Raw genomic sequence first — 21,807 nt, forward strand, 5'->3', positions numbered from 1 at the left:
CAGTACCACTCTTTTTTTCCTTTTTAGAAAGCTTGGTTATTGAAGTTGGCTTTGTGGCTTTGTCTTTCTGTCCTTCTGTGGGTCTGCCTTGCAAAGTCAACTTCAATAGAAAGCTTTCTAATTATGACAGAGGGACAATATTTCACTGTTTAAGAAAATATTGCCCCTCTGTCATTAGCGAGACAGCGGAAAAAATGCCTAATCAAGCTCGGCGTTTTTTTTCCCACTGTCTCTCTAATACAGACTTGCACACACACACACACACACACACACACACACACACACACACACACACACACACACACATATAGACAGACACACACACACACACACACACACACACACACACACACACACACACACACACACACACACACACACACACAATCTCATACATCATTTCCTACACACACACACACACACACACACACACACACACACACACACACATATAGATAGACACACATACACACACACACACACACACACACACACACACACACACAATCTCATACATCATTTCCTACACACACACACACACATACACACACACACACACACACACATATACACACACACACACACACACTCTGTCTTACATCTCCTTACTCACTACAGACAATATTTTACTTAATTTCTAAAAAGTTAAAAGTAAAAATATAAGAATATAATTGTTTTAAAAAAGAATGCTTTTTATTGAGTCACTCTAAAAAGAAAAAAAATAAGAAAGAAGAGTGAAAACATTGCCAAAGAAATTCAGACAAGCTGATTTCAGAAAAGCATTTAAGGTTGGTTTTGCTGATTCCTGCTACTTCTTCTGGTACCTCATAATCACAATTAGCAAAACCAGCCTCACATGCTTTTCTGAAATGGTAGAATTCTGAGCAGACATGTTCAGCTCAAATTTAAAAAAATATATATATATTTTTATATTTTTTGTTGTTGTTTTCAACAGCTGCTTGTAAAGAGTGATAAAATGTATTGTTTTGTTTTGGTAGTGTCTCTTTGCAAGAGTCATATAGTACCCCCCCCCCTTACTTCCATGTCATAATGATCACTCCTCCTAGATTTTTCTAATGAAAATGATTATCTAATAAATAACTTACTCATGAAAGCAGAACACACTTTGGTACAATCTCATTGAGCTGAACATATCTGCTCAGAATTCTACCATTTCCAAGTTAGATGGGCTGGGAATCAGAAAGGGTTACTGCAAATAGTAAGCCTGACTAAGAATGACTAACCCCTCATTGAAAACTTTTCCGTTTCAGAGACTATCCTCTTACAATGATTTTCTGCTAGTGAAGAGGGGTGTTCCACTGACCATATTAAAGGCTTATGAAGAAATCAAGGGTTGGGTCTAATACTAATCAGCCAGGTGCTGTCTCCCAGAAATACATGTGGCTGCCAATTTATGCTGCAGCTGTAAATTAATATCTCCAGCTAAGAAAATTAACTTGGTAAAACCACTGCAGTCACCCATTTCTGTCAATGGACCTCTTTTTCTGAATTCTGTACATTATTTTTTTTTTTATTTCTATATTCATTAATATATCCATGTAAAATAAAAATATATGGTGAATTCTATAGAATAAAAATTGATTAAATCACAAAATTTGGATGATCCACCCAGTGAAAGATAGGATCCACTTAGCTTTCATTTCTCTAGTCATAAACGCAAGTCTGGAGTATATAGTACAAAAATCATTTAACTTTTTTATCAAATCTTCCATGTTCATGAACTGAACTTTTTCACAAAAAGCAATAAGATATGTTGCTTTTTAAATTACACCAATACATTGAAAGTGAACTTGTGACTGTAACATGTTATCAGAAACAATGAAGTACTGAAACAGGTAAAGAACATAGCATAAGCTCTTTCAAAATACATTTAAGATAATTAACAACATGCAAAGAAATATGTCAGAACATTACAGAAACAAAGGTGGATACATTAATTGCTGTCACATGCAAAATTATTAACTTAAGTTCCATGGGACCAAAAATAGTACCTAGTAGTTTTCAAAAAGGCATTCCTAATTAAACATCTGTCATTCATGTTGATGCATCCCTACCTAGAGGTATTAATTGTAGTAGTACATACTCATAAAGATGTTGGTCACATCAGATCCAAATAATTTAAAACCAATTTGCCTAACAGGTATGCTATGTAAAATCCTGGCAACTATCATAATGGAGCACATCTTAAATGGCACAGGTAACCTTCATCTGCTAGACATGGAACAATATTTTTTAAGGGCAGAAGACTCTTTTTGTAGTACTCCCTCAAATTTTCTAAGCTGAGGGTATACCGGTGGGGGGGGGGGGATAAAAATACTTTTCTTCCTAAAGTCACTGATCATTTCATTGTTTTTTTCTTCTCCATCAAACATAAGTTCTAGATTCTTCTTTCAGGTAGAAAAATTGTTTAAGGAGAACCCTTCATAAAACTAAAGTTTATTCTAACCTCACATTTAAAGAAAGGGTAGTATTGAAGGAATTAAGCCTCAGTAATAATGTTAGGGTGTCTAAACCAGACAAAGGTAGGGGTATGATTATCATGAATAATATCTTATATCTTAATAAAATGATGGAATTGCTAAATGATGAAAATAAGTATAGCAGAGTATCTCTCAACAAAATCAATATTGCTTACTTCAAAATAGATTTTTATTTGAGTTATTTTTTGATGGGATGATAAATGGAGAATTATATAAGTATTCGTTAGTTGAGAAACTGGTTATCCCTACTATTTTTGGGGTAGCCAATGTTCATAAAGATGTTAATAACTCCCCATTAAGGCCCATTGTTTTGGCAAATGGGCCTAAGATGTATTCTATAGCTAAACACATAGATGCACAAATTAAAAAAAAATGGACTGAAGGGGGGGCATATTAAAGGATTCTTGGGACTTTTTGAAATATATCGATGAAATATATTGATCAAAATCTTTATGAAGAAAATATTATTTTTGTGACAATGGATATTACTGATTTAATTTCAGTCATACCTCACTTGGTTAGTTTAGATTGGTTTGAGGAAGCATTATTGATGTCAAAAAACTTTCAGAAAAAGACATGAGTAGTGATGGAGCTGCTAGAAACAGTGCTTAAGAACAACTTTATGATTTTTGAGGGCAAATATTTTAAGCAAACTCAGGGGGGTGCTTTGGGCACCTGTTGCACCCCCTAGTTATGCTAATATAATGTTAAGTACTCGGGAGAGAAAGTTTTTGTACAATTCTGTTTACAAAAAATGTTGCTGCCTGCCTAGGGGATATTTAGATGATTTGTGTTTCTTCTGCACTGACACTGAGGATAAATTGTTGGAGTTCTTGGAATATATTAATAGATCCACTGGATTCTTGAAGTTTACATACAATATTTCTAAAGAAGCAGTTGATTATCTTGATGTTACTATCTATAAGGATTGTCAAAATAAAGTATTCAAATCCAAGACTTTTAGAAAGGGTACATTCTCCAACTCCTATTTACATTTTGCCAGCTCCCATCCATATAAACAAAAAAGAAGTTTAGCCAAGGGGCAATTTATTAAAATATCTTGTATGACCATGGATGAGGAGGAGTTTATTAAAGAGATTATAACGTTGAAAGAAATGGTTTTAGAGAGGAAATATCCAGCAAGCCTGCTAAAAGAAGTGTTTATTGAAGTGAAAGAAAATAGAGGAAGTAGATTTTTTCCAACCTTGAGCAGAGGGGACAATAGTAATGTAGAAAATAGAAATGTTAATTTTAATGAGGAAGAAAATAATTTGGGGGGGCTTTTATATTGAATTATAATAGCAAAGCTTCATTGATCAAAGAAGTGATACTTAAAAATTGGAAAATGTTCGCAAAATGTTCTGATCTTAATACAATTTTCAAGCAACCCTTAATCTTCACTTATAGAAGAGATAGAAATATTAAAAATATATTGGAAAGTAAGCACACTAGATTTAATGGAAGTAAAAAAGAAGGGGCACATATAAATGTGGTAAGTGTGCGCAATGTCCCTACATTATGAATGTGGATAGAATTTATGTGGCCAGCAGGGACATGATAGCTTTTAGTAAATGTTTTTCCAATTGTGATAATAAGTTTTTATATATTTAGTGGAATGCAAAGTGTGTATAGGATTATATGTGGGAAAAACAGAAAGAGCACTCAAAAGAAGAATACGCAAACACATATGATATTAAGAAGCAGGACACTAATAACTCTCTATTTAATCATACAAAAATTTGTAAGCAAGCCCAATATGTATTTTTTGTGTTAGAGGAAATACCACAGGATACAAGGGGTGGTGAATGGGAAGCGAGAATTGAAGTGTGGGAATTATATTGGCAGTTAGTTCTGGAAGCATGTAAAGAACCCAGGCTCAATGAACATGTTTCCCTGGCCCCAGTTTTAAAATTAAGAGCTGCTAGACAATAACTATTCAAATAGGTTGATATAAGAATCTGTGTATATTATGTTCTTTTGTTTAGGTTATATAATACATGCTTGGAAGTTCCCCTTTTCATCCTCAGTTTATGTAAAGTTTTGGTATAGGGTTACATATGGAGGCAAGTAACATGTATATGTTTAGTCACCAGTATTTGCATTCCATCTCATGACGGTTTTCTGTGACTAATTTAGTTTTTTGTAAAATGACCATTGTAATAAATCATACATATATATTTTTATTTTTATAAATAAGCATACGTTTTATGCATTTTATGTGATTTTAAATAGGAGGCTTTTGTAATATTTGTTTTATAGAGGACTGTAACTTTAATTCAGTAATGGGAGTGGGTTAATTAATAGATTAATGATTTGTAGTATAAAATGGTATGATGGGATTGTTTTATGCATTTGTTTCATAAAGTTTAACATTGAATGAAAAATGCGGTGAAAAAGTTAAGAGTTTAATTTTAATTGTATTAGTGCTTTTTAAGACTTTTGACATTGAATAAAATTTGTGGTGGCTGTTTACTTTGTTGGTGCTCCTGGTGTCCATAATATTTTTGTCTTATGATTAAAATTAGTGCTATTATAATAACTTCTAAGGAAATCATTGACACTTATAACTGTTTATTTCTCAGTCAGTCACAGGCAATAAAGCTATGACTAACTTTCCACTGACAAGAGTAGTGCAGCATTTTTTTTTGGGGGGGGGGCACTAGCCTTATACAGTTAGAATAAATTGCACCAGTAAATGGGCTTCATTGCTGTCATCGATTTAGATATCAATATAAATAATGAATTTCTTTTAACAACCACACATTGAATGCTAAATCAAATGATATGTGGAAGGTGTGAGTGTTATTAATATTAGATCTGGAGACAGTTTCACTGTAAGGGGAATTAGATATAAAATTCAAGTTTGCTAATCCTGTGATTCCAAAAATTTGGCTTATTTAGCTCATTGTGTTTGTTGTTCAGCATATTATGTCGGTAAAACCAATAGGAAGATCAAAAATTGTATCTTTGACCATGTATTAGATATTACAAACAAAAACTGACTAATGCATTGTACAAACATATACAAGTTTCATCTTAATGTCATCGAGCAAGTAAATAAGGATTTTGCAATGAAAATTATGGAAGAAAATTTGGACATTTGTGAACTTAGATGGCAGCTTTGGCTAGATGCCACAAATAGACCTGGTTTAAATGATGCTTATTCACACTGTTCTGTTTTAAAGCTGAGCATTACAATGGGACTCAATAAGATAATTGATGTATTGATTTTATTGGTTGGGGAGGATCACCTGATTGTTTTTGTATTCCCATTTAAATATGGATGTCTTTGATGTTAATTAGTTCTGATGAAGTTGTAGAATAGAACGAAAGTGCTTAACTAATAGCTTTGGTGCATTTTATAGATGCACATTCTTGCCTTCACCAGGAGTAGTATTTTGGATGTTTAAACCCTTCAAGCTTATTAAATCTATAATTTGCCCAATCATTGCACTTTAAGTGCATATGTTTTAAGCAACATAAATATCTTAGTAGCAGCACAGAGAAAGTTCTCAAACAGTATCTTAACAGTGACCAATTAACCAAGTTGAAAATGTTTAGAATTAATTATTGCCTCATTAAAAGTAAATTAGGCCTAGTTTATAGAGCACTTTATGATGACCCTTGGTCTGTTTTGGATTGTCATCTGTGGACAATGGTGCCCACTTGTCCCCTGTCTGCGATTCATTTCATAGTCCACAAAGGCAGCAAATATGATGAAACTGCTGCTGCATGACAACATGCAGAAACAATGCAGTCCTTCTTTTGCTGCAAATGGAATCTCACAAGAAATTCACAAATGCAACTTGCCACTCATAGATGTGAGATGTGATGCCCTTTCCAATATTGCAATAATAGTGCTAATAGCCTCTGAGGTTGCAGACACTGTCTCCTTACAAATGAAAAAAGAGTGGTGCTGGCTTAATAATACACAGTTATATATTGTTTTTTGTTACAGCTATTAGGTCAGAGTAATTAATGTGTGACATACATCGAGAATACTTTGTTTTGATTCATGTACCATATAGATAAAACTTTATTTGCATATTGAGCAATGCAAAAGAAATCACTTTTCCGCTCCACTTTTCATGAATGACACTGAAAATAGCAGTGTCAAAGAATTATAACTTATTCAAAAGAACAAAACATAGTTTTAGAAAATAGCACAGCAAAAATATTTTAATATAACTACTGAAAACTCCAGCATGAGCAAATAACAAAGGGCACAGAAAAAAAAAAAAACACTCAGTATGAACTGCTGACCACCAGAATTTATTAAAATATTAGGAACTTTTTTATCTATAGCTCAAAGACTTCATCAGAACAAATAGACTCAACAATCACTATTCATGTTCCTTTAAAAATATTTGATACAATAAATTAACATAACAAGTTACTACTCATATATAAATCTATATTTCTAAAAAAAAATCTATAAAATGCATTCTTAAATATATCACTGTTAATATATTAATCAGAAACTATCAATAAACAAAACACTAATAAAATCCAATAAAGTAAAATAAACACATCTTCATACCATATACCTAGTAATATTTCATGTGGAGAATTGTTCTGGCAATTATAATTAGATGCCATGAACCCACCAAGTATTATCAATTATGTTTCTATTACATGTATTTTAGAGAAAATGGTAGCCAATTTATAAGGTCATAATATTTTTTTCTGGTATTTTATTATACAATTATATATTTATCTGTATATATATATATATATATATATATATATATATATATATATATATATATATATATATATATATATATATACACTGTAGAATATATATTTTATATATACATATAGCTAGATATACATACTTTCAGACAATGGTGTTTATTTTATTAGATTTTATTAGTATTGTTGAATGACAACTTACAAATGCAGTTTTACATATATTAATTTATATTACATATTTTTAAAGATATTCAAATAGTGATTGTTGAGCGTGTTGTTTTTGTGATGAAATCTCTGAGCTAAAAAAGATGAAAGAGCTTAACTTTTTAACAAATTCTGGTTGTCAGCAGTTTGTATGGAGTATTTTGGGGGCTATTATTTATGAAGATCTAGTATAAATTGAAGGAATAAATGTTTTGAAGATATAGTTAAATACAGAAACATATAATTTTGCCAGTGCAGAAGGGTCACTTGGCCCATGTAGTATGTGTGTGTGTGTGTGTGTGTGTGTGTGTGTGTGTGTGTGTGTGTGTGTGTTATATTTTTCTGTACAAAATGCAGTCAAGTTTTACTGCTGCTGAAGAAACATTGTGTATATTTCTGACACGTAACTCAATGCCCATTTCTCTCTTCCTTCATGTTTTAGTTGACACTATCAGTCATTCAGTATTAACAACCCTGATCTTAAACTAGGAGGTGGCATACCATGTCTGATTTACAAAGAATTATCTTCTCCTGAAATTCAGATGATTCTGCCCTAAAACCAGATCATCAATCAGCATTTGTGTGGTAATGTCATGAATTATTTATTTGCTCACTTACTTCTCTATGTTTACCTGATAATCTTTCAGAAAGTCATTCTTCTTGGTTCAGAAAAAATATCTTTGCTGTTCCTGGTGTCCATAAATCTATTTTTCTTACAATTTGGTTAATACAATTATCTGGTATAGTACTATCTGATCCGAGATAAATCCAGTTATTCTGTCATTTATAATTACCATCAGAACAAGTTACTCATTTATGCAATAGCATCAATTCTTATAGGGTCCTTGACCCTAGCCACAAGGTTATCTGTACATTTTTGACCTTTACAATATATAATTAAGAACTGAAAAGCCAATCTTAGTAAAACATTTATTTTCCCTTTTTGTATATGAAATTATTTTGTTGTTTTCTTTGTAAAAAAATCCCCTACAGACTAGCCATATTTGTGAAATAACAGAATGTCAATTTATATAATAGTCTACCTCTTATGGCAACAAAGCTTAGCATACCCTTGAGTTGGTTGTTGTTCTTTAGTAATGCATTCTGCATTAGGTGTTATTGTTTGAAGTACTCTAACTATTGATATATGATAAATCTTTCATGTTCTAGGATTTGAATTATGTGTTTCCACTGATAAGTGATTTTTATTCAAATATTTATTTTATTTTCATATTATTTTCAATTTTATGATACCCGAGTAATATTTTTAAAATATTAGGAATATATTTTACTATGTAAATTTGTGTATCTCCCATTTCTAAAACAGTGAAATAGTAGAAGACTAATATTGGCATCCTAAATAATTAATATAAGCATTAATCATTACTAAAATAAGTCTTAAATCTTGTTCAGAACTGCAAGCAACATGCCTTCCTGAAATGAGGAAATGAAATCCATTCATGGAAATTAACACTTATTTTATATTACCGTTTTCCATGTATACCAATTAATATGTCAGCTGTTTGCAACCCATAAAAAGAAACCTGGAGGAAATAATGCGCATGTGTTTTTTATAAGCAATACATAAAAGATGGAGTGTATACTTCACACCATAATTTGTGCTTTTAATTTAATCACATCTTACAAGCATATGAAATGACTCACAGTTATTCATACATTTTATCTGAGATGCCTGCTCGCTGTTCCTTCATATATATTTACCTTAACATCCTGCGGAATATACTGTGATACTGACTAGGCTACTTAATCTGTGTGCATGTCCAAAAGTAAGATAATATTATATGCACTCTTTTTCTCAACAACAGCACAAAACAGGAAATAATTATTTACCACAATATAATCCATGATGAGGACTTGTATCCTCAATGTTCTTATTTATGTATGCCATCACCAGTGTCACACAATAGTGTGGAATAGTGAAAACACTTCAATGCATATCAAGTCTGAGCAATACAAGTTAATTGTGCTTGAAGAAACAATGATGAAACAATAGTAAGAATATGCCATAACAATCTATACTCATCAGTATATTAGACAGACAAAATAGCATAAAATATTTCAAAATGTCTTAAATAGTACTTGGCTATGTATACACCACAGTATGACATCAACCTCTATCATCAAAGAAATGTTTTCTAAATCAGGTAAGACCAATAGGCCCAAGATTTCTTTTCCATTTGCATTATTCAGGTAATTGATTTTAGCAGAACCATACAGTTTTCATGCAAAGAATAAGATAATCAAATACATGACTGTAGGGTGAAATTGCAGTTGATTCTGTGTACCTTTTTAATAAGAGATCATCAAATGTTCCAGATCAACAATTACTTGGTCCTTTTTTTTATTATTATTTTAAATTGCTTTAGTGATAAATAATGATATTGTGACATACTAGGACTTTCAATGTGAACAGAAATGAAATGCACTTTACCCTGTAGATCACTCTTTGGGCACTTATACAGCACTGCAAACAGCTGCATATCTGGACATTCAGGAAAATAACTGATTACATTTCCTACAGATACCATGTAATCTGACAAAACATCTATATGACTCAAGTCTAAAGTCAAAGTCAGTAATAACTTTATTGTCATTTAGATCTACACAAGTGTAGATTACATGAGATTCCATGCAATCAGCTCATCATGGGACAGACAAAACAGAAACCACATTCACAGAAAGACATAATTCAAAACAAGCAATGAGAACACAGCTCGGACTGAATAAACTTTAATAAAAGAACTCAATTACAATAGAAAAGTACAACTAGGTTCTTTTATTAAAGTGTATTCAGTCCAATCCGTGTTCTCATCACTGCCTCCTATAAACATAGCCGACGGTGGGTTGCCGTCCGTTTTCTTAATTCAGCTGTTGTTTTTGCTACTAGAGTTACAAATAATTTAAAACAACTTATAATAATACTACCACATTATAAATCAATTCTGCACTTAAGTATATAGCTACATATATTCCAAGAAACACACACTAGTTAAGATACAAAAACACACATCTAGCAGCAAAGTTCAAGTAATGGTATTGCACATGAACCATGTACCACATTATGGGTAAGCAAGCACATAGCAGTAGCAGCTGAAGAAAACAAAACATTGCACCTGGGTTAGTAGTATAAGTTATAATGGCTGGCTGGACATAATAAATAATAGATAAAAAATAAAATATAAAAAGCCATATATTCATATTTATACTTCTGTGAAATATGGATTGACATCAGTAATATTATTATTTTTTTTACTTCTTTAACAGATCCTACTGGAAGGTTATGTAGGGGATAACATCAATGGAGATATTGCGATCGATGACCTTTCATTCATTGACTGTTCCCTATATTATGGTATGTACAATGAATTTATCTGCATTTGTTATATGCACTGCCTAGTTAAGAAGTAGTGCCATGGGCAAGAAATACTCTGTTATGCATAAGTTATATTCACATAATTTTAGAAAAATAATTTGCTGTGCAGTTCATCTAATAATTCAGAAAAAGTGTACTAATCTGGATGAATTATTTTACATATTCTTAATGTTCTGTGTTTAATTTCTCCAAGTCTTTTGTGTTTATAATGCCATGATGGGAATGGACTCCATTCCTAAGTCAAAGTATGATTAAAGTTCATGAAATTAGTATTGTTTCAATCTTTGATGTTAGCCAGAAGTGCTCTTTGCAGCACCCACAATGTGCCCAGTAATGACTCCTTCCGCAATTCATACAGAGTTATATGTATAGGTAAATTCTTTTTTTTATATGTATAGGTAAATTATTTTTTTATAAGACCCTTTGCCTCAACTAGTGTTGGGAATGTCTGGATATCCCTTGTCCACATTGCCCTAATTTCTACCTGCAAATCGTAATGTTTTATGACTTTATGTGTTTCTGTACATAAAACACTGTAGTCATTGGGTGTTGCAGTTTCAGTGATCAGTGCTACATTTGTCTTCTTTTCATGGAGTACTATATTCATCTCACATCTGTTTTTTAAACTGTTGGTGATGTGTGATCCCATGTGATATAAACTTCCTCATTTTCTGTAATGCTTTCTGGCTCATGTTTCCAATGTTTCTCAGATATAAATATTGTATTGTGTGCACAATCCCCAATGAAACAGTCTTGCCACATTATTATGCCTTTCACTATATAGTCCTTCTGCCACTAGTATATCATAATGAGCAACAAGGTTTGTGACTGTTTCCAATTCTGTTTTACAAAACATACATGTGTCTGTTTTTCCCACATGCTCAATGGACTTCATAAACCAATGTGTATGTAGTCCACTATCTTGGACTGCCAGTATAAACTTTTCGTCTTTTGGTTTAAATTCACCTCTCCTTAACCATTCCTGCATTAGATCCTAATAAACAAAAGGTTGTTCCAATATATTTCTATACTTGCAACTATATTTATGCATTTTCCACATTTATTGTCTTCTCATCTTATCCTTCACCTTATATACTTTCTTTTGTTTTTTGGCACATTCAGTTGCTGCCTGATTTTTATCTACTTCTGGTATGATTTCCATTCCTTCTTGACACCAATATGCTTTTGCTAAACTAAGCAGGAAGTCATGTTAGACTCTTTATTCTCATATTTTAAAACTATCACTATGTTTGAGTCTTGTGTGGTCAGCAAATATGTATGCAGTCTTTTGCCTGCAGATCTATGCATGTAACAAGTTTCTAGGAGGCCCATACCTCCTTCCGAGTTGGAATATATAATCTTGGTATACCTTGACTTTTATAAATCATTTGATAAGTATGACACATCCTTTTTGTTTTCCTGTCCAACCATTACAACACCTTTTGGGACCTCTCAGTTACTCCAGAACTGTAAGTTAGGACAAGAAGAGCAAATTCATTTACACCTTGGACTTTGTTCCAAGATGTCAATGCTGTTTTCAGTATTAATTTTAGTCTTTTAAAATATTCCTTACTAAATTTTATTTGCATTTCTTCATATTTTATTGTTGATTCTTCATCAATTTCCAAATATTTATACATTCCCTCTTGCTCAAGTTTTTTTATATCACATTCCTGTCCCAGATGGATGTTTTTTGGTGCTGCAGCTTTCCTTCTTTAAAGATTACTTTTGCACACATTTATTGAGACCAAATGACATTCTTATATTGTCTGAAAATGTTTTCACCACATGCAGTTGTGCTTTCAGTTCCTCATCTGATGTATTATACAGTTTTTAAATCATTCATAAAAAGAAGATGAGAATTATTTATACCTTGCTGTATTCTGGGGGCCAAACTATAGCCATGACCTAATCTGTTAAATAGAGAACTTAATGGGTTAAGGGCAAGACAAAAGAGCAGCGGTGACAAACAGTCCCCCTTTGTAATTTTATCCCTGGAATAATAATTTGTCCTATATCATGGCTTAACTGCAAAGTGGTTTGCCACTGTTTCATGGCTGCTGTAATGTAATCAGTTTAAGGTGTATATTATACATTTTAAACACTCTTTTATCCATGAATGTGGGATACTGTCAATTTTTTTTATAGTCTGTCCATGCCATACTTAGATTCTTCCCCTTTTTACAGTTTTCGTTATGGTTTTATTTAACAATAAATAACCCTTTGTTCCATATGACTTTCTTTTTTTACCATTTTGCTCTATTGCCATGATTGAATTTTCTTCCAAGTGACTAAAACTTTCAGCATCAATTCCAGTATATAGTTTATACATCATTGGAAGGAATGTTACTGGTCTTTAGTTTTTAGGAAAGCTTGCAGGTTTGCTTTTAAGTAGGAGCATTGTTTTTCTTGTTGTTAACCAGGTTGTTATCTGGGGTTTTCACACAAACAGTTTTACTCATGGCTAAATCTTCAGGTAAAGATGTTAATACTTTTAGCCAGAGGTTAAGTACTGCATCTGGGTCTGGGGTTTTCCAATTAGGAGCTTTTGTTAATTTTGTTTCAATCTCTCTTGTTGTTACTTCATCCCATTTCATATCCTGTACATTTGATCTTCTTATATTCTTTCCTTTACTTACTCTATCCATTTAGCACCTTTGTTATGTTTCTCATGATCTTCATAGATATTGCTCCAAAATTTATCTATTTCTTCTTTTTATTGGTGGCATTTCAATTCCTTTTGCCTTGTTTCTCAATTCTCTATAAAACGTTTTTAGGGTAATCAATAAATTGCTTATTTTGTATGTTTCCTTTATGTTTATCTGCATAACTTCTAAATTGTTCTGCCTGTGCTGATATTTTTAGTTTATTGTTTGTGGTAGTACATAACAGATCCTGATCTGTTTTAATACTGTGTATTGCTCTTATCACATCTGTCTTTCTGAGTATTTTTGATGATCTGTTCCCTCTTCTATACTCTTCCAACAGTGACACCTCTTGCCTCAATTGCTTTATAATTTTCCCTATTTGATACTTCCATGATGGCATTTGATTTCTCCCCTTCCTTTCCCTTAGTACCCTGTGCTTTTGTGTAAGACTTTTATCTGTTATTAATTTAGCTTTACAGTAATATATCCTGTTTACTTCTGTTATATTGCATGAATCTCAATGAGCAGTGCTAATTACTTGTGCATTTGTTTTATCAAACTTCTAACGTGTTGGCTTTTATTGACTTTCTGTAGTATTTTCTTTCTTTGATCTTAATATGTCTGTCCATTTCTATTACATCAAGCAGCTCTTCTCTTAGATCATTTTCTACTAAACTGAGAGCACGTTCTTTGTTCTCCATTGCCTGTGGGAATTCTACAGAAAGTTCCACAGCATCTTCCTGTGCCACATTCACTTGAGTTTCATCCTGTGTCATCTGTTGCTCTTTTATACAGAAACTCACTGGCCTATCACTTTACAATATGGACTGTGCCAGAGTTGCCACAGTTTCCCATTTCCCTGTTCCATGACAAAAAAAAAAATAACCTTAAACTTAAACTAAAGTGGGGAGGTCCACCCCCACACCCCCCAACATGGGGGCTGTGCCTTACACACCACCACTAATTAAATATACCAACTCTGGGATCGCACCACAGTGTAGGAAATAGCAAAGCCTCAAAAATGGCCCACCAATTTTTTTTTTCCCTGAGAAAAAAGTCGATGTGCCATGGCTTCACTATTTTCAACTTTTAGACTTTAGTGTTCGTTATTACACCATTCAAACTTGTTTTAGTTTGATGTAATATAGACCAATGTGTATATATATGTATATATATATATATATATATATATATATATATATATATATATATATATATATATATCTGTATAAACACTTTTTATCCATATTCACAGTTACAAATGTGAATGCAAAATAGCTAAATTCAGTCAGCTCTCACCAAAAGAACAAATCACTGCTAAGCATTGCTAAAATTTGGATGGCTAGAACTGCAAAATTCTCTGCTATTCTCTCATTATAACATAGTTCATACTCTCATTTACAAGGAAGGTAGACAGGGGTGTAGCCAGGATTTTCTGATTTGTACTCACGTCTCCCAGGCTGCCCCCCCCCAACAAGCCACTCCCAAATCAGCACATTCCTGTCCACCTACTACCTTAAACTGCTGACCAAGCCATTCCCCTTTCACAACACTGCTCTCTGAATGGAACGCTGACAACTATTTGCCAGGATAAAGCAGCATAAACATTACATTCCAAAAAGTGCATCTCATGGGTTGAAAAACAAAAAAAGCCTTCTCAATTAAATTTTTGCATATTTCATCCTAGTGGAGCTATACCCCAGTATTTGAGTGGAAAACCTTAGAAATATACCTAAATAAAGATATATTTTTTCTGGTGGAAGAAAAGCTTTTTGAACTGAGGTGTCTCGTTGACATCCCAGGAACACAATCCTATGTGAGGAGTGAAGAAAGACTTTTGAATGTTCTCTTGGAATCCCAGCTTGTGTAGGAGATCTCTCAGCTGACAGAGATTCCTGACACCTTGAAAAAGACTGACACCTTGAAAAGATGCTGCAAAAATATGCAAGTTGTCTTAATATGGAAACATGTGGATACCCTGTAGCCTGCAACAAGCTATAACTGGAGCTAGACACTTTGTGAACACTCTTGGTGCAGTGAATTGTCCAAAGGGTAAGGCAGAGAACTGATAATGGGATCCAGATACACAAAACCTTATGAACCATCTGAAGTCTGGATAAATAAGGATGTGATGAAGAACAAGCGGAAACAAAAGAGTCTGCTATAGGGGAAAGGGGAAAGACCCCCTGGAAAGGAGGAATTTCCTCCCATTGCCATCTGTGACCTTGATGAATGGTTTTCAGAACCAATTTGCTAAACAGGAAATTGGACATTCAGAATTTCTGAAAGAAATGAAAGGGGACAGGATGGGAGGGGGTCACAAAGTGTCTTGAACCAGACCTGATAGACCTTCCTTGCTTTTGGGAAATTCAGGACTTCTCTTTGGAACCCATTTGACATTTATTTTTAAATGTCTGTTTACCTGAATATTGTTGACATTTTTTAATCAGTTTTTGTGAAAACTGGATGAGGAGATTAAAAAAAATCCCTAGGACAATTTGTTAAAGGAAGAATGAAAAATCTTAGATATTCCCTGGATTAGCTTGCCCCTGTCATCACATTTTTTTTATCATCTCTGTAGCAGAGCACCCAAACACTAATCTTCTATCTAAGGGAGAATTTAAAATTTCATTTTTAACATTATCAGGGAGGTTCTGAGAATGCAGCCATGCAAATCTCCTTAAAACACTACCAGTGGCCATAGCCCTGGAAGAAGTATCAACAGAGTCATGCACACTGCAAACAATGAGCAGTGGCCGGTTCAGTAGTAGAAACTTAAGTTATTTAAAGCATTTTTTTTCCTCACAAGAATAAACAGCACATAAAGCATTCCTCATCCTTTCATAATTTGTTTAAACAAATTTTAACATATATGCCCGACAATTCAAAAATGTAAAAATCAAAGTTGTAAAAGTATACACTTTTTTCTCATACCTATCAACACGTTTCCCATCCTTATCAGAAAGAGTATGATTGAAATTTACTAATTGTTTAGCAGCAGTAGAATCAACAAAAGCTATAGCTGCTGAGCCAGATTTGGGAATAATTTATTAAATTTAAAAGACTGAGGATCTGCCTTTTAGAGGCAGCTGGCTATCAGGAAAAAACACATCCTCTAAAGCAGACAGAATGTGAGGAATGGGTATAGGTTCTGGAAAGTCCTTTTGTAACAACTCACAGTATTTTATTTATGATGGACTGAGAAATGTCAGTGTTCTCCTACTGTAAACACTAGCACAATCTGCAATAGACTCAGAAAGTTAAACTCCCAGTGGCATAATCATTGAGCTCTCTTCTGAGTTTGAATCAGAAATCTGAGGGAAAAAAAATGTAACCATCCCTACAGCTTCCTACTCAGACTCAGAATCTTGAATCTCTTAAGGAAAAGAGGAATTCCTCCTTCTTTTACCACAGAGCCAAATTGTGACAAAACAACACCTCTTAAATGCTGGACTTGCAAGAGATCATGTGTCAGTTCCTTAAAAGCAGTTCACAATAAAAGAAAATTCAGGGAGTTCTAATGAGACATTTGGGTACAAAAAAGTACATAGTCATAATGCAGACTGTGTTCTTCTGAGACAGTATACTATGCCTGACTGTGAAGAAATCACAAATGTAATGTTCATATTGCTCTTTGACAGATACTATTCACCCCCAACAAACCACATGATTAATCATTCAGAACTGATCTTGTAACTGCTGTTTGTTTTTGAATACTACCTGTCATCAAAAAATGAAGCCCCATTTATTTCTGTTTTATACATCAGTTAACCAGGTTATCCCACTAGGCACAAGTGTCCTGTTTCACCTGTGACTCTAGTGCACTGTCTAGCCACGTGCGAGTTGTACAATAGATAGTGGAAATTATCAAACCCTGTAACTTTGACAGTAGTTGTTGATACTTCTGATATTTCATTAAGAAGATAACAGAAAAGCATAAACGTTACAGCAATATATACTTCCATTTGCTGCTACAGGGCATCCCCTTGTAGATGGTCATAAAAAATACATGAAAAAAATAAATATAAATGTATTGTGCTGTGGGCAGTATCTGTTCTGCCAGAAAAAAAATGAAAGAACAAACAATCACTGTAATATAGTTCAGCCTGGAACTTTCAGACACTAATTTCTAACTCACCTCCCCTAACAAGTTCACAGCAATGATCACTTTAATGTGATCAGTTTCATCCTGCCTTGTGCTTTCTTCCATCAACTGCCTCCCTTATTTATCAATCTTCCATCTTCAAATTATGGAACACTACATCTGATAATGTGGAACAAAATATAGAACTCTTAGTAAATTTCAACTAGGTAGACTAGAACATGGCAAATAACTGTTTCTTCATACACAAGAAAGTCTTTTGGATGAACTGATATGATTCAGTATTACTATCCATGATTATTTATTTTAAAATCATAAGAATGAATGTATGTGTGTTAAACCCTGTCAATGTGGAACAGTATGGAATATAAATTTTAACACAAACTTAAATTAACCTCTGAAGCAAAGGATAACCATAATTCCTTCTGCATCTTCATTAGAAAACCAATAAACAATACCCTGCTGTGCTTGAACTAATTCAAAATGACACTACCCAGTACGACCAGCTAACATAGCAGCAGACAAATTCAGGGCAAACTTTACCCCAGAGAATGTTATCCCTTGTCTGTCAATATCTCTTGCACTCAATATCATCATAAAGAGGCATGTGCTGAAGATACGTTCTAAGACCAAAAATACAGTATACCTTCCTAAATCTCAGAAACTCAAATAATTCCACCAACACAACAACACTACATCTACACCTTCAACAACAGATAAAGAAAACTTGATGGAGAGACAAATGTATTGCCCCATGCCTACCTCATCTCTGGAGCAGAATTTCTCTGCAAGTTAAAAAAGGTGATACCATAACATCCTTAAAACTGTATCCATGATGATTGGATAGGATCCTATAAATTTGTTCCTGGAATGACCTGATTTTGCCCTTCCCAAGAAAGAGGTAAAAACCTAAGGGTGTTCATAGGGAAGGTGAATGCAGTATTTTGATGCTGCCATCTTGCAACTCCTTCAAACCTATGAGCTGCTTCAGTTGGCTGTTACAGAGAACCTCCACCATAGCTATCAACTTGTTTATTCATGAATCAGGCACAGATCCCAAAATAAAGGGCAATTTTTAAATACTTCACTAATATTTCAATAGGCACTGCTTGGTCAGTTCTACAGGGAACCCCTACCTTAGTTCTCAACCTTTTTGCTCAAGGATGGAACAACTGATATTTTCTGTCTTGCTGAAGAAGCTATTTCTTACTTATTCCTTTGTCCATTTTGTTTGCTAAGTGGCTTCTCCAGCTGTCTGCAAGCCAGTTTTCCTTCACTGACGCACTATAGTCTTCCGTCAGCTCTGTTTTCTTCAGCCTTTCTCTTTCCCTAAGCTACTGCCATAGCTATGTTGTCAGGCTTTCCTGACAAGCCATAGTGGATGGAATGCAAAGGTAGCCTCCAAGCAACTGATACCTTTGAAGGGCAGCTGCAAGAAGGGTGAAAAGATACTAAGGGAAGATCAGGCCCTAGACCACTCAAACATACACAAATTCTACAATATTAGCAAAAAGAAAGGAACATGGCTAAATGCTAGTTATTAAACTCTACCACGTCATGCAGATGAGTGCAGCTGTGGCCAAGTAGCTAAAAGTAATGACTACTCAGAAAAAAAAAACTCTGACAAAGTTAAAAAAAGTAAACATGCACTCCACCAGCCGTAGCAAGGAAACCAAGGTGTTTCAAATTCCATTACTTCCACTTCCTCAAACTGCAGTTCTTTAAAAAATAATTAACTGAAGCAAATGACTTGCTTTACAAAAGAAACTTAAAAAAAACAAAACATCACTGTATGGGAGTTTACTACCAAAGTGGGGGGACACACTTTTTAAATTGTATGACCAACATTTTCTTTATTAATACATTTATTTAAGGATGTAAATTAACTGTTACCGACCAAAATCCAGTACCAGAAATGAAGATATAAAATCTATGTGTATTTCTGATTCCCCTTCTATTTTGGTAGTTCCTTACAGGTATGTATCACCTCAAAAATAAGTCCAATAGATTTACTATTTGTTAGATAATTATTGGCTATGGCATGATGGGTCCAAAATTACAGATCAAACAATAAACTGTTATCACTTTTCTCAGAAGTCACCAACTCAATATGCTGTTAACAACTGGCATTAAGAGAACATGCACCTCTTTTTCAGTAACAGGCAAGCACAGACTGTTTCCTTGTTCTCCCTGCATACAGGCACACCTCTCAAATATCCAGAATTTTGCAGACTGCCCTAGATTTTTGCCTTACACCTTTTGGTTTGTTCCTCAAAAAAGTGGTCTTGTGTTAAATCACTAAAGATTGCAGCCTCCAAATGACACTCATTCAAGTTTCAAACTTTATATCCTTCAGAAATAAAGCATATTACTAATGTAAAACCTGCTTATTCTTGCAACTTTCTAAGTTTATAAATTTGTCCTGATTTTTTTTTTGTAATTTGTACCACCATTGTTTTTATGCTTTCTCTAGAATTCCAGAGCAAAGTGGAGAATCCTTCAGCAAACAAGTTAGCAATTGCGGTTCTGGTTTTAGTCGCGGTTCTTTTGCTGTCATGCAGTTCCGCCTGTATGGCTAATCTAATATGACGACAGAGGAAAGGAAAGCTCTAGTAAATTAAACTTTAAAGTGACTGCATACAAATTTGTGGCATTTTGATATTTTAATAGTAATATTGTTTTTCTCTCAGGCAAAATAAAACATTTTAGAGATATGCTTTCAGGAGTCCCCGATTTTACCTTGCATTTTTACCCTTTCCTTTGCTGGATCTTATACTTTTACAATGAGTCACTGAAGCTTATAAACTACAGCAGGTTTGATACATCACCAAAAATGGAATTAGTAGGTAAATTAGATCTTTTATTTCTTTGTGATAAACAGCAGTGGTCTACGTTAGTCAGAAAATAGGATACAGAGGGAAGGGCATTTGGTATATTTTTATTTTAATTTGTATTTTAAATCCAGGTAGGGCACATTGAAGTATTAGTTTAAAGTTGCTCCCCACCCCTCGCCATATGGTTCCAGTACCAATGGCCATCTGCAAAACTGCAGTTTCTGATGTCAGTGACACATCTCCTTCACTCCCATCCACAGTACCGGTTAATAAATGAAAGGAAAGCCGTATCAAAGGACCATGAGATCGGTTGAATTTCACACCTTTCTCCCTACCTAAAGGACTGTGCTAACTGGGCAATTATCACCCATTAAATAAAAAAATGCTAAGCATGCAAATGCTTGATGAGCTACACATTTCTATGCAGTCGTAATTACAGCATTTGCATATGCTGTTATCATTTTATTTTATTTATATTCTTAACTTTTAGTTTTTCTCTACTAGGTCCTAGTGCCTGCCAGATTATACCCCCACTCCACAAATACTGTACTGAAGTGCGTACAGTGAGCATGGCTCCCGACGTCCTTGAGGTAGAGCTCCAACAATTTCCAGTCAGGTAAAACAATACAATACAATTGCAAATTTAAGATCTTCACACCAGAATAATCCCCATACCTCCAAATCTTATAACCCTATGGTAACACTTTATTCCTCGTAATAGCTGCAAAACAATGGAATTATATTGCAATGGTATTGCAAGCTGATTGTAAAATCTTGAGATCTACAAAGAATCTAAACCAGTATCTTTGTAATAAGTGGTTCTGTCCATGCATAAAATAATAATTTAAAATAAAATATGTGTAAGTGTTTTGTATTTCCACATATGAGTGTCTATATTTACATGTGGATATTTGCATCTATATGCATATGTAGATGCACATATAGAAATATATGGCATATTTATTCACTTATCTGTCGAACTCCCTGATATTAAGTTTTTTTTCTTTTTTTAACTAAATTACACAAAAAAATCAATTATGTTTATTACCTTTACAACCTGATACTTCTTTGCTCATTTCTTATATAATACTATTCCATTACTTTTCATCAACCTATATACTAATGCATCTTTCTATCGTTTTCACTATTTTTCCTAGCTCTTTCTGTACTGATCCTCACTTAAAAAAACACATTTACTTGCATCCAAATTATTATATAGGTTCACAGGCTGGTACTAAGCTATCAGCCCTAGGGCCTATACAAGTCTAGCCATAACAATTCCCTGGCTATTTCTTCCCACACTATTTACTTCCCTGGACCCATGTCTAGCAGGGCAACTGACGTGATCCCCGGGGTGAATTTCCTTTCTCCCATCCAGTCGTCAAGGTTCCTTTTGAAGAGAGCCAAAGAGGCACTTTGCTTGACATGT

General features: G+C 33.8%; 1 protein-coding gene across 1 annotated transcript in view; it reads left to right on the forward strand.

Annotated features, from left to right (window-relative positions):
* Positions 1-21,807, forward strand: part of MALRD1 (MAM and LDL receptor class A domain containing 1) — a 3,217,568-nt gene that overhangs the window by 589,829 nt on the left and 2,605,932 nt on the right. The window contains exon 7 of the mRNA XM_044065510.1: positions 10,686-10,773. Coding sequence (XP_043921445.1) covers positions 10,686-10,773 — 88 coding nt within the window. The remainder of the gene's footprint in view (positions 1-10,685; positions 10,774-21,807) is intronic.

The sequence above is a fragment of the Protopterus annectens genome, chromosome 3.part0 (genome assembly GCF_019279795.1).
Source record: "Protopterus annectens isolate FY-2018-M chromosome 3.part0, PAN1.0, whole genome shotgun sequence".
Classification (NCBI taxonomy): domain Eukaryota; kingdom Metazoa; phylum Chordata; order Ceratodontiformes; family Protopteridae; genus Protopterus; species Protopterus annectens.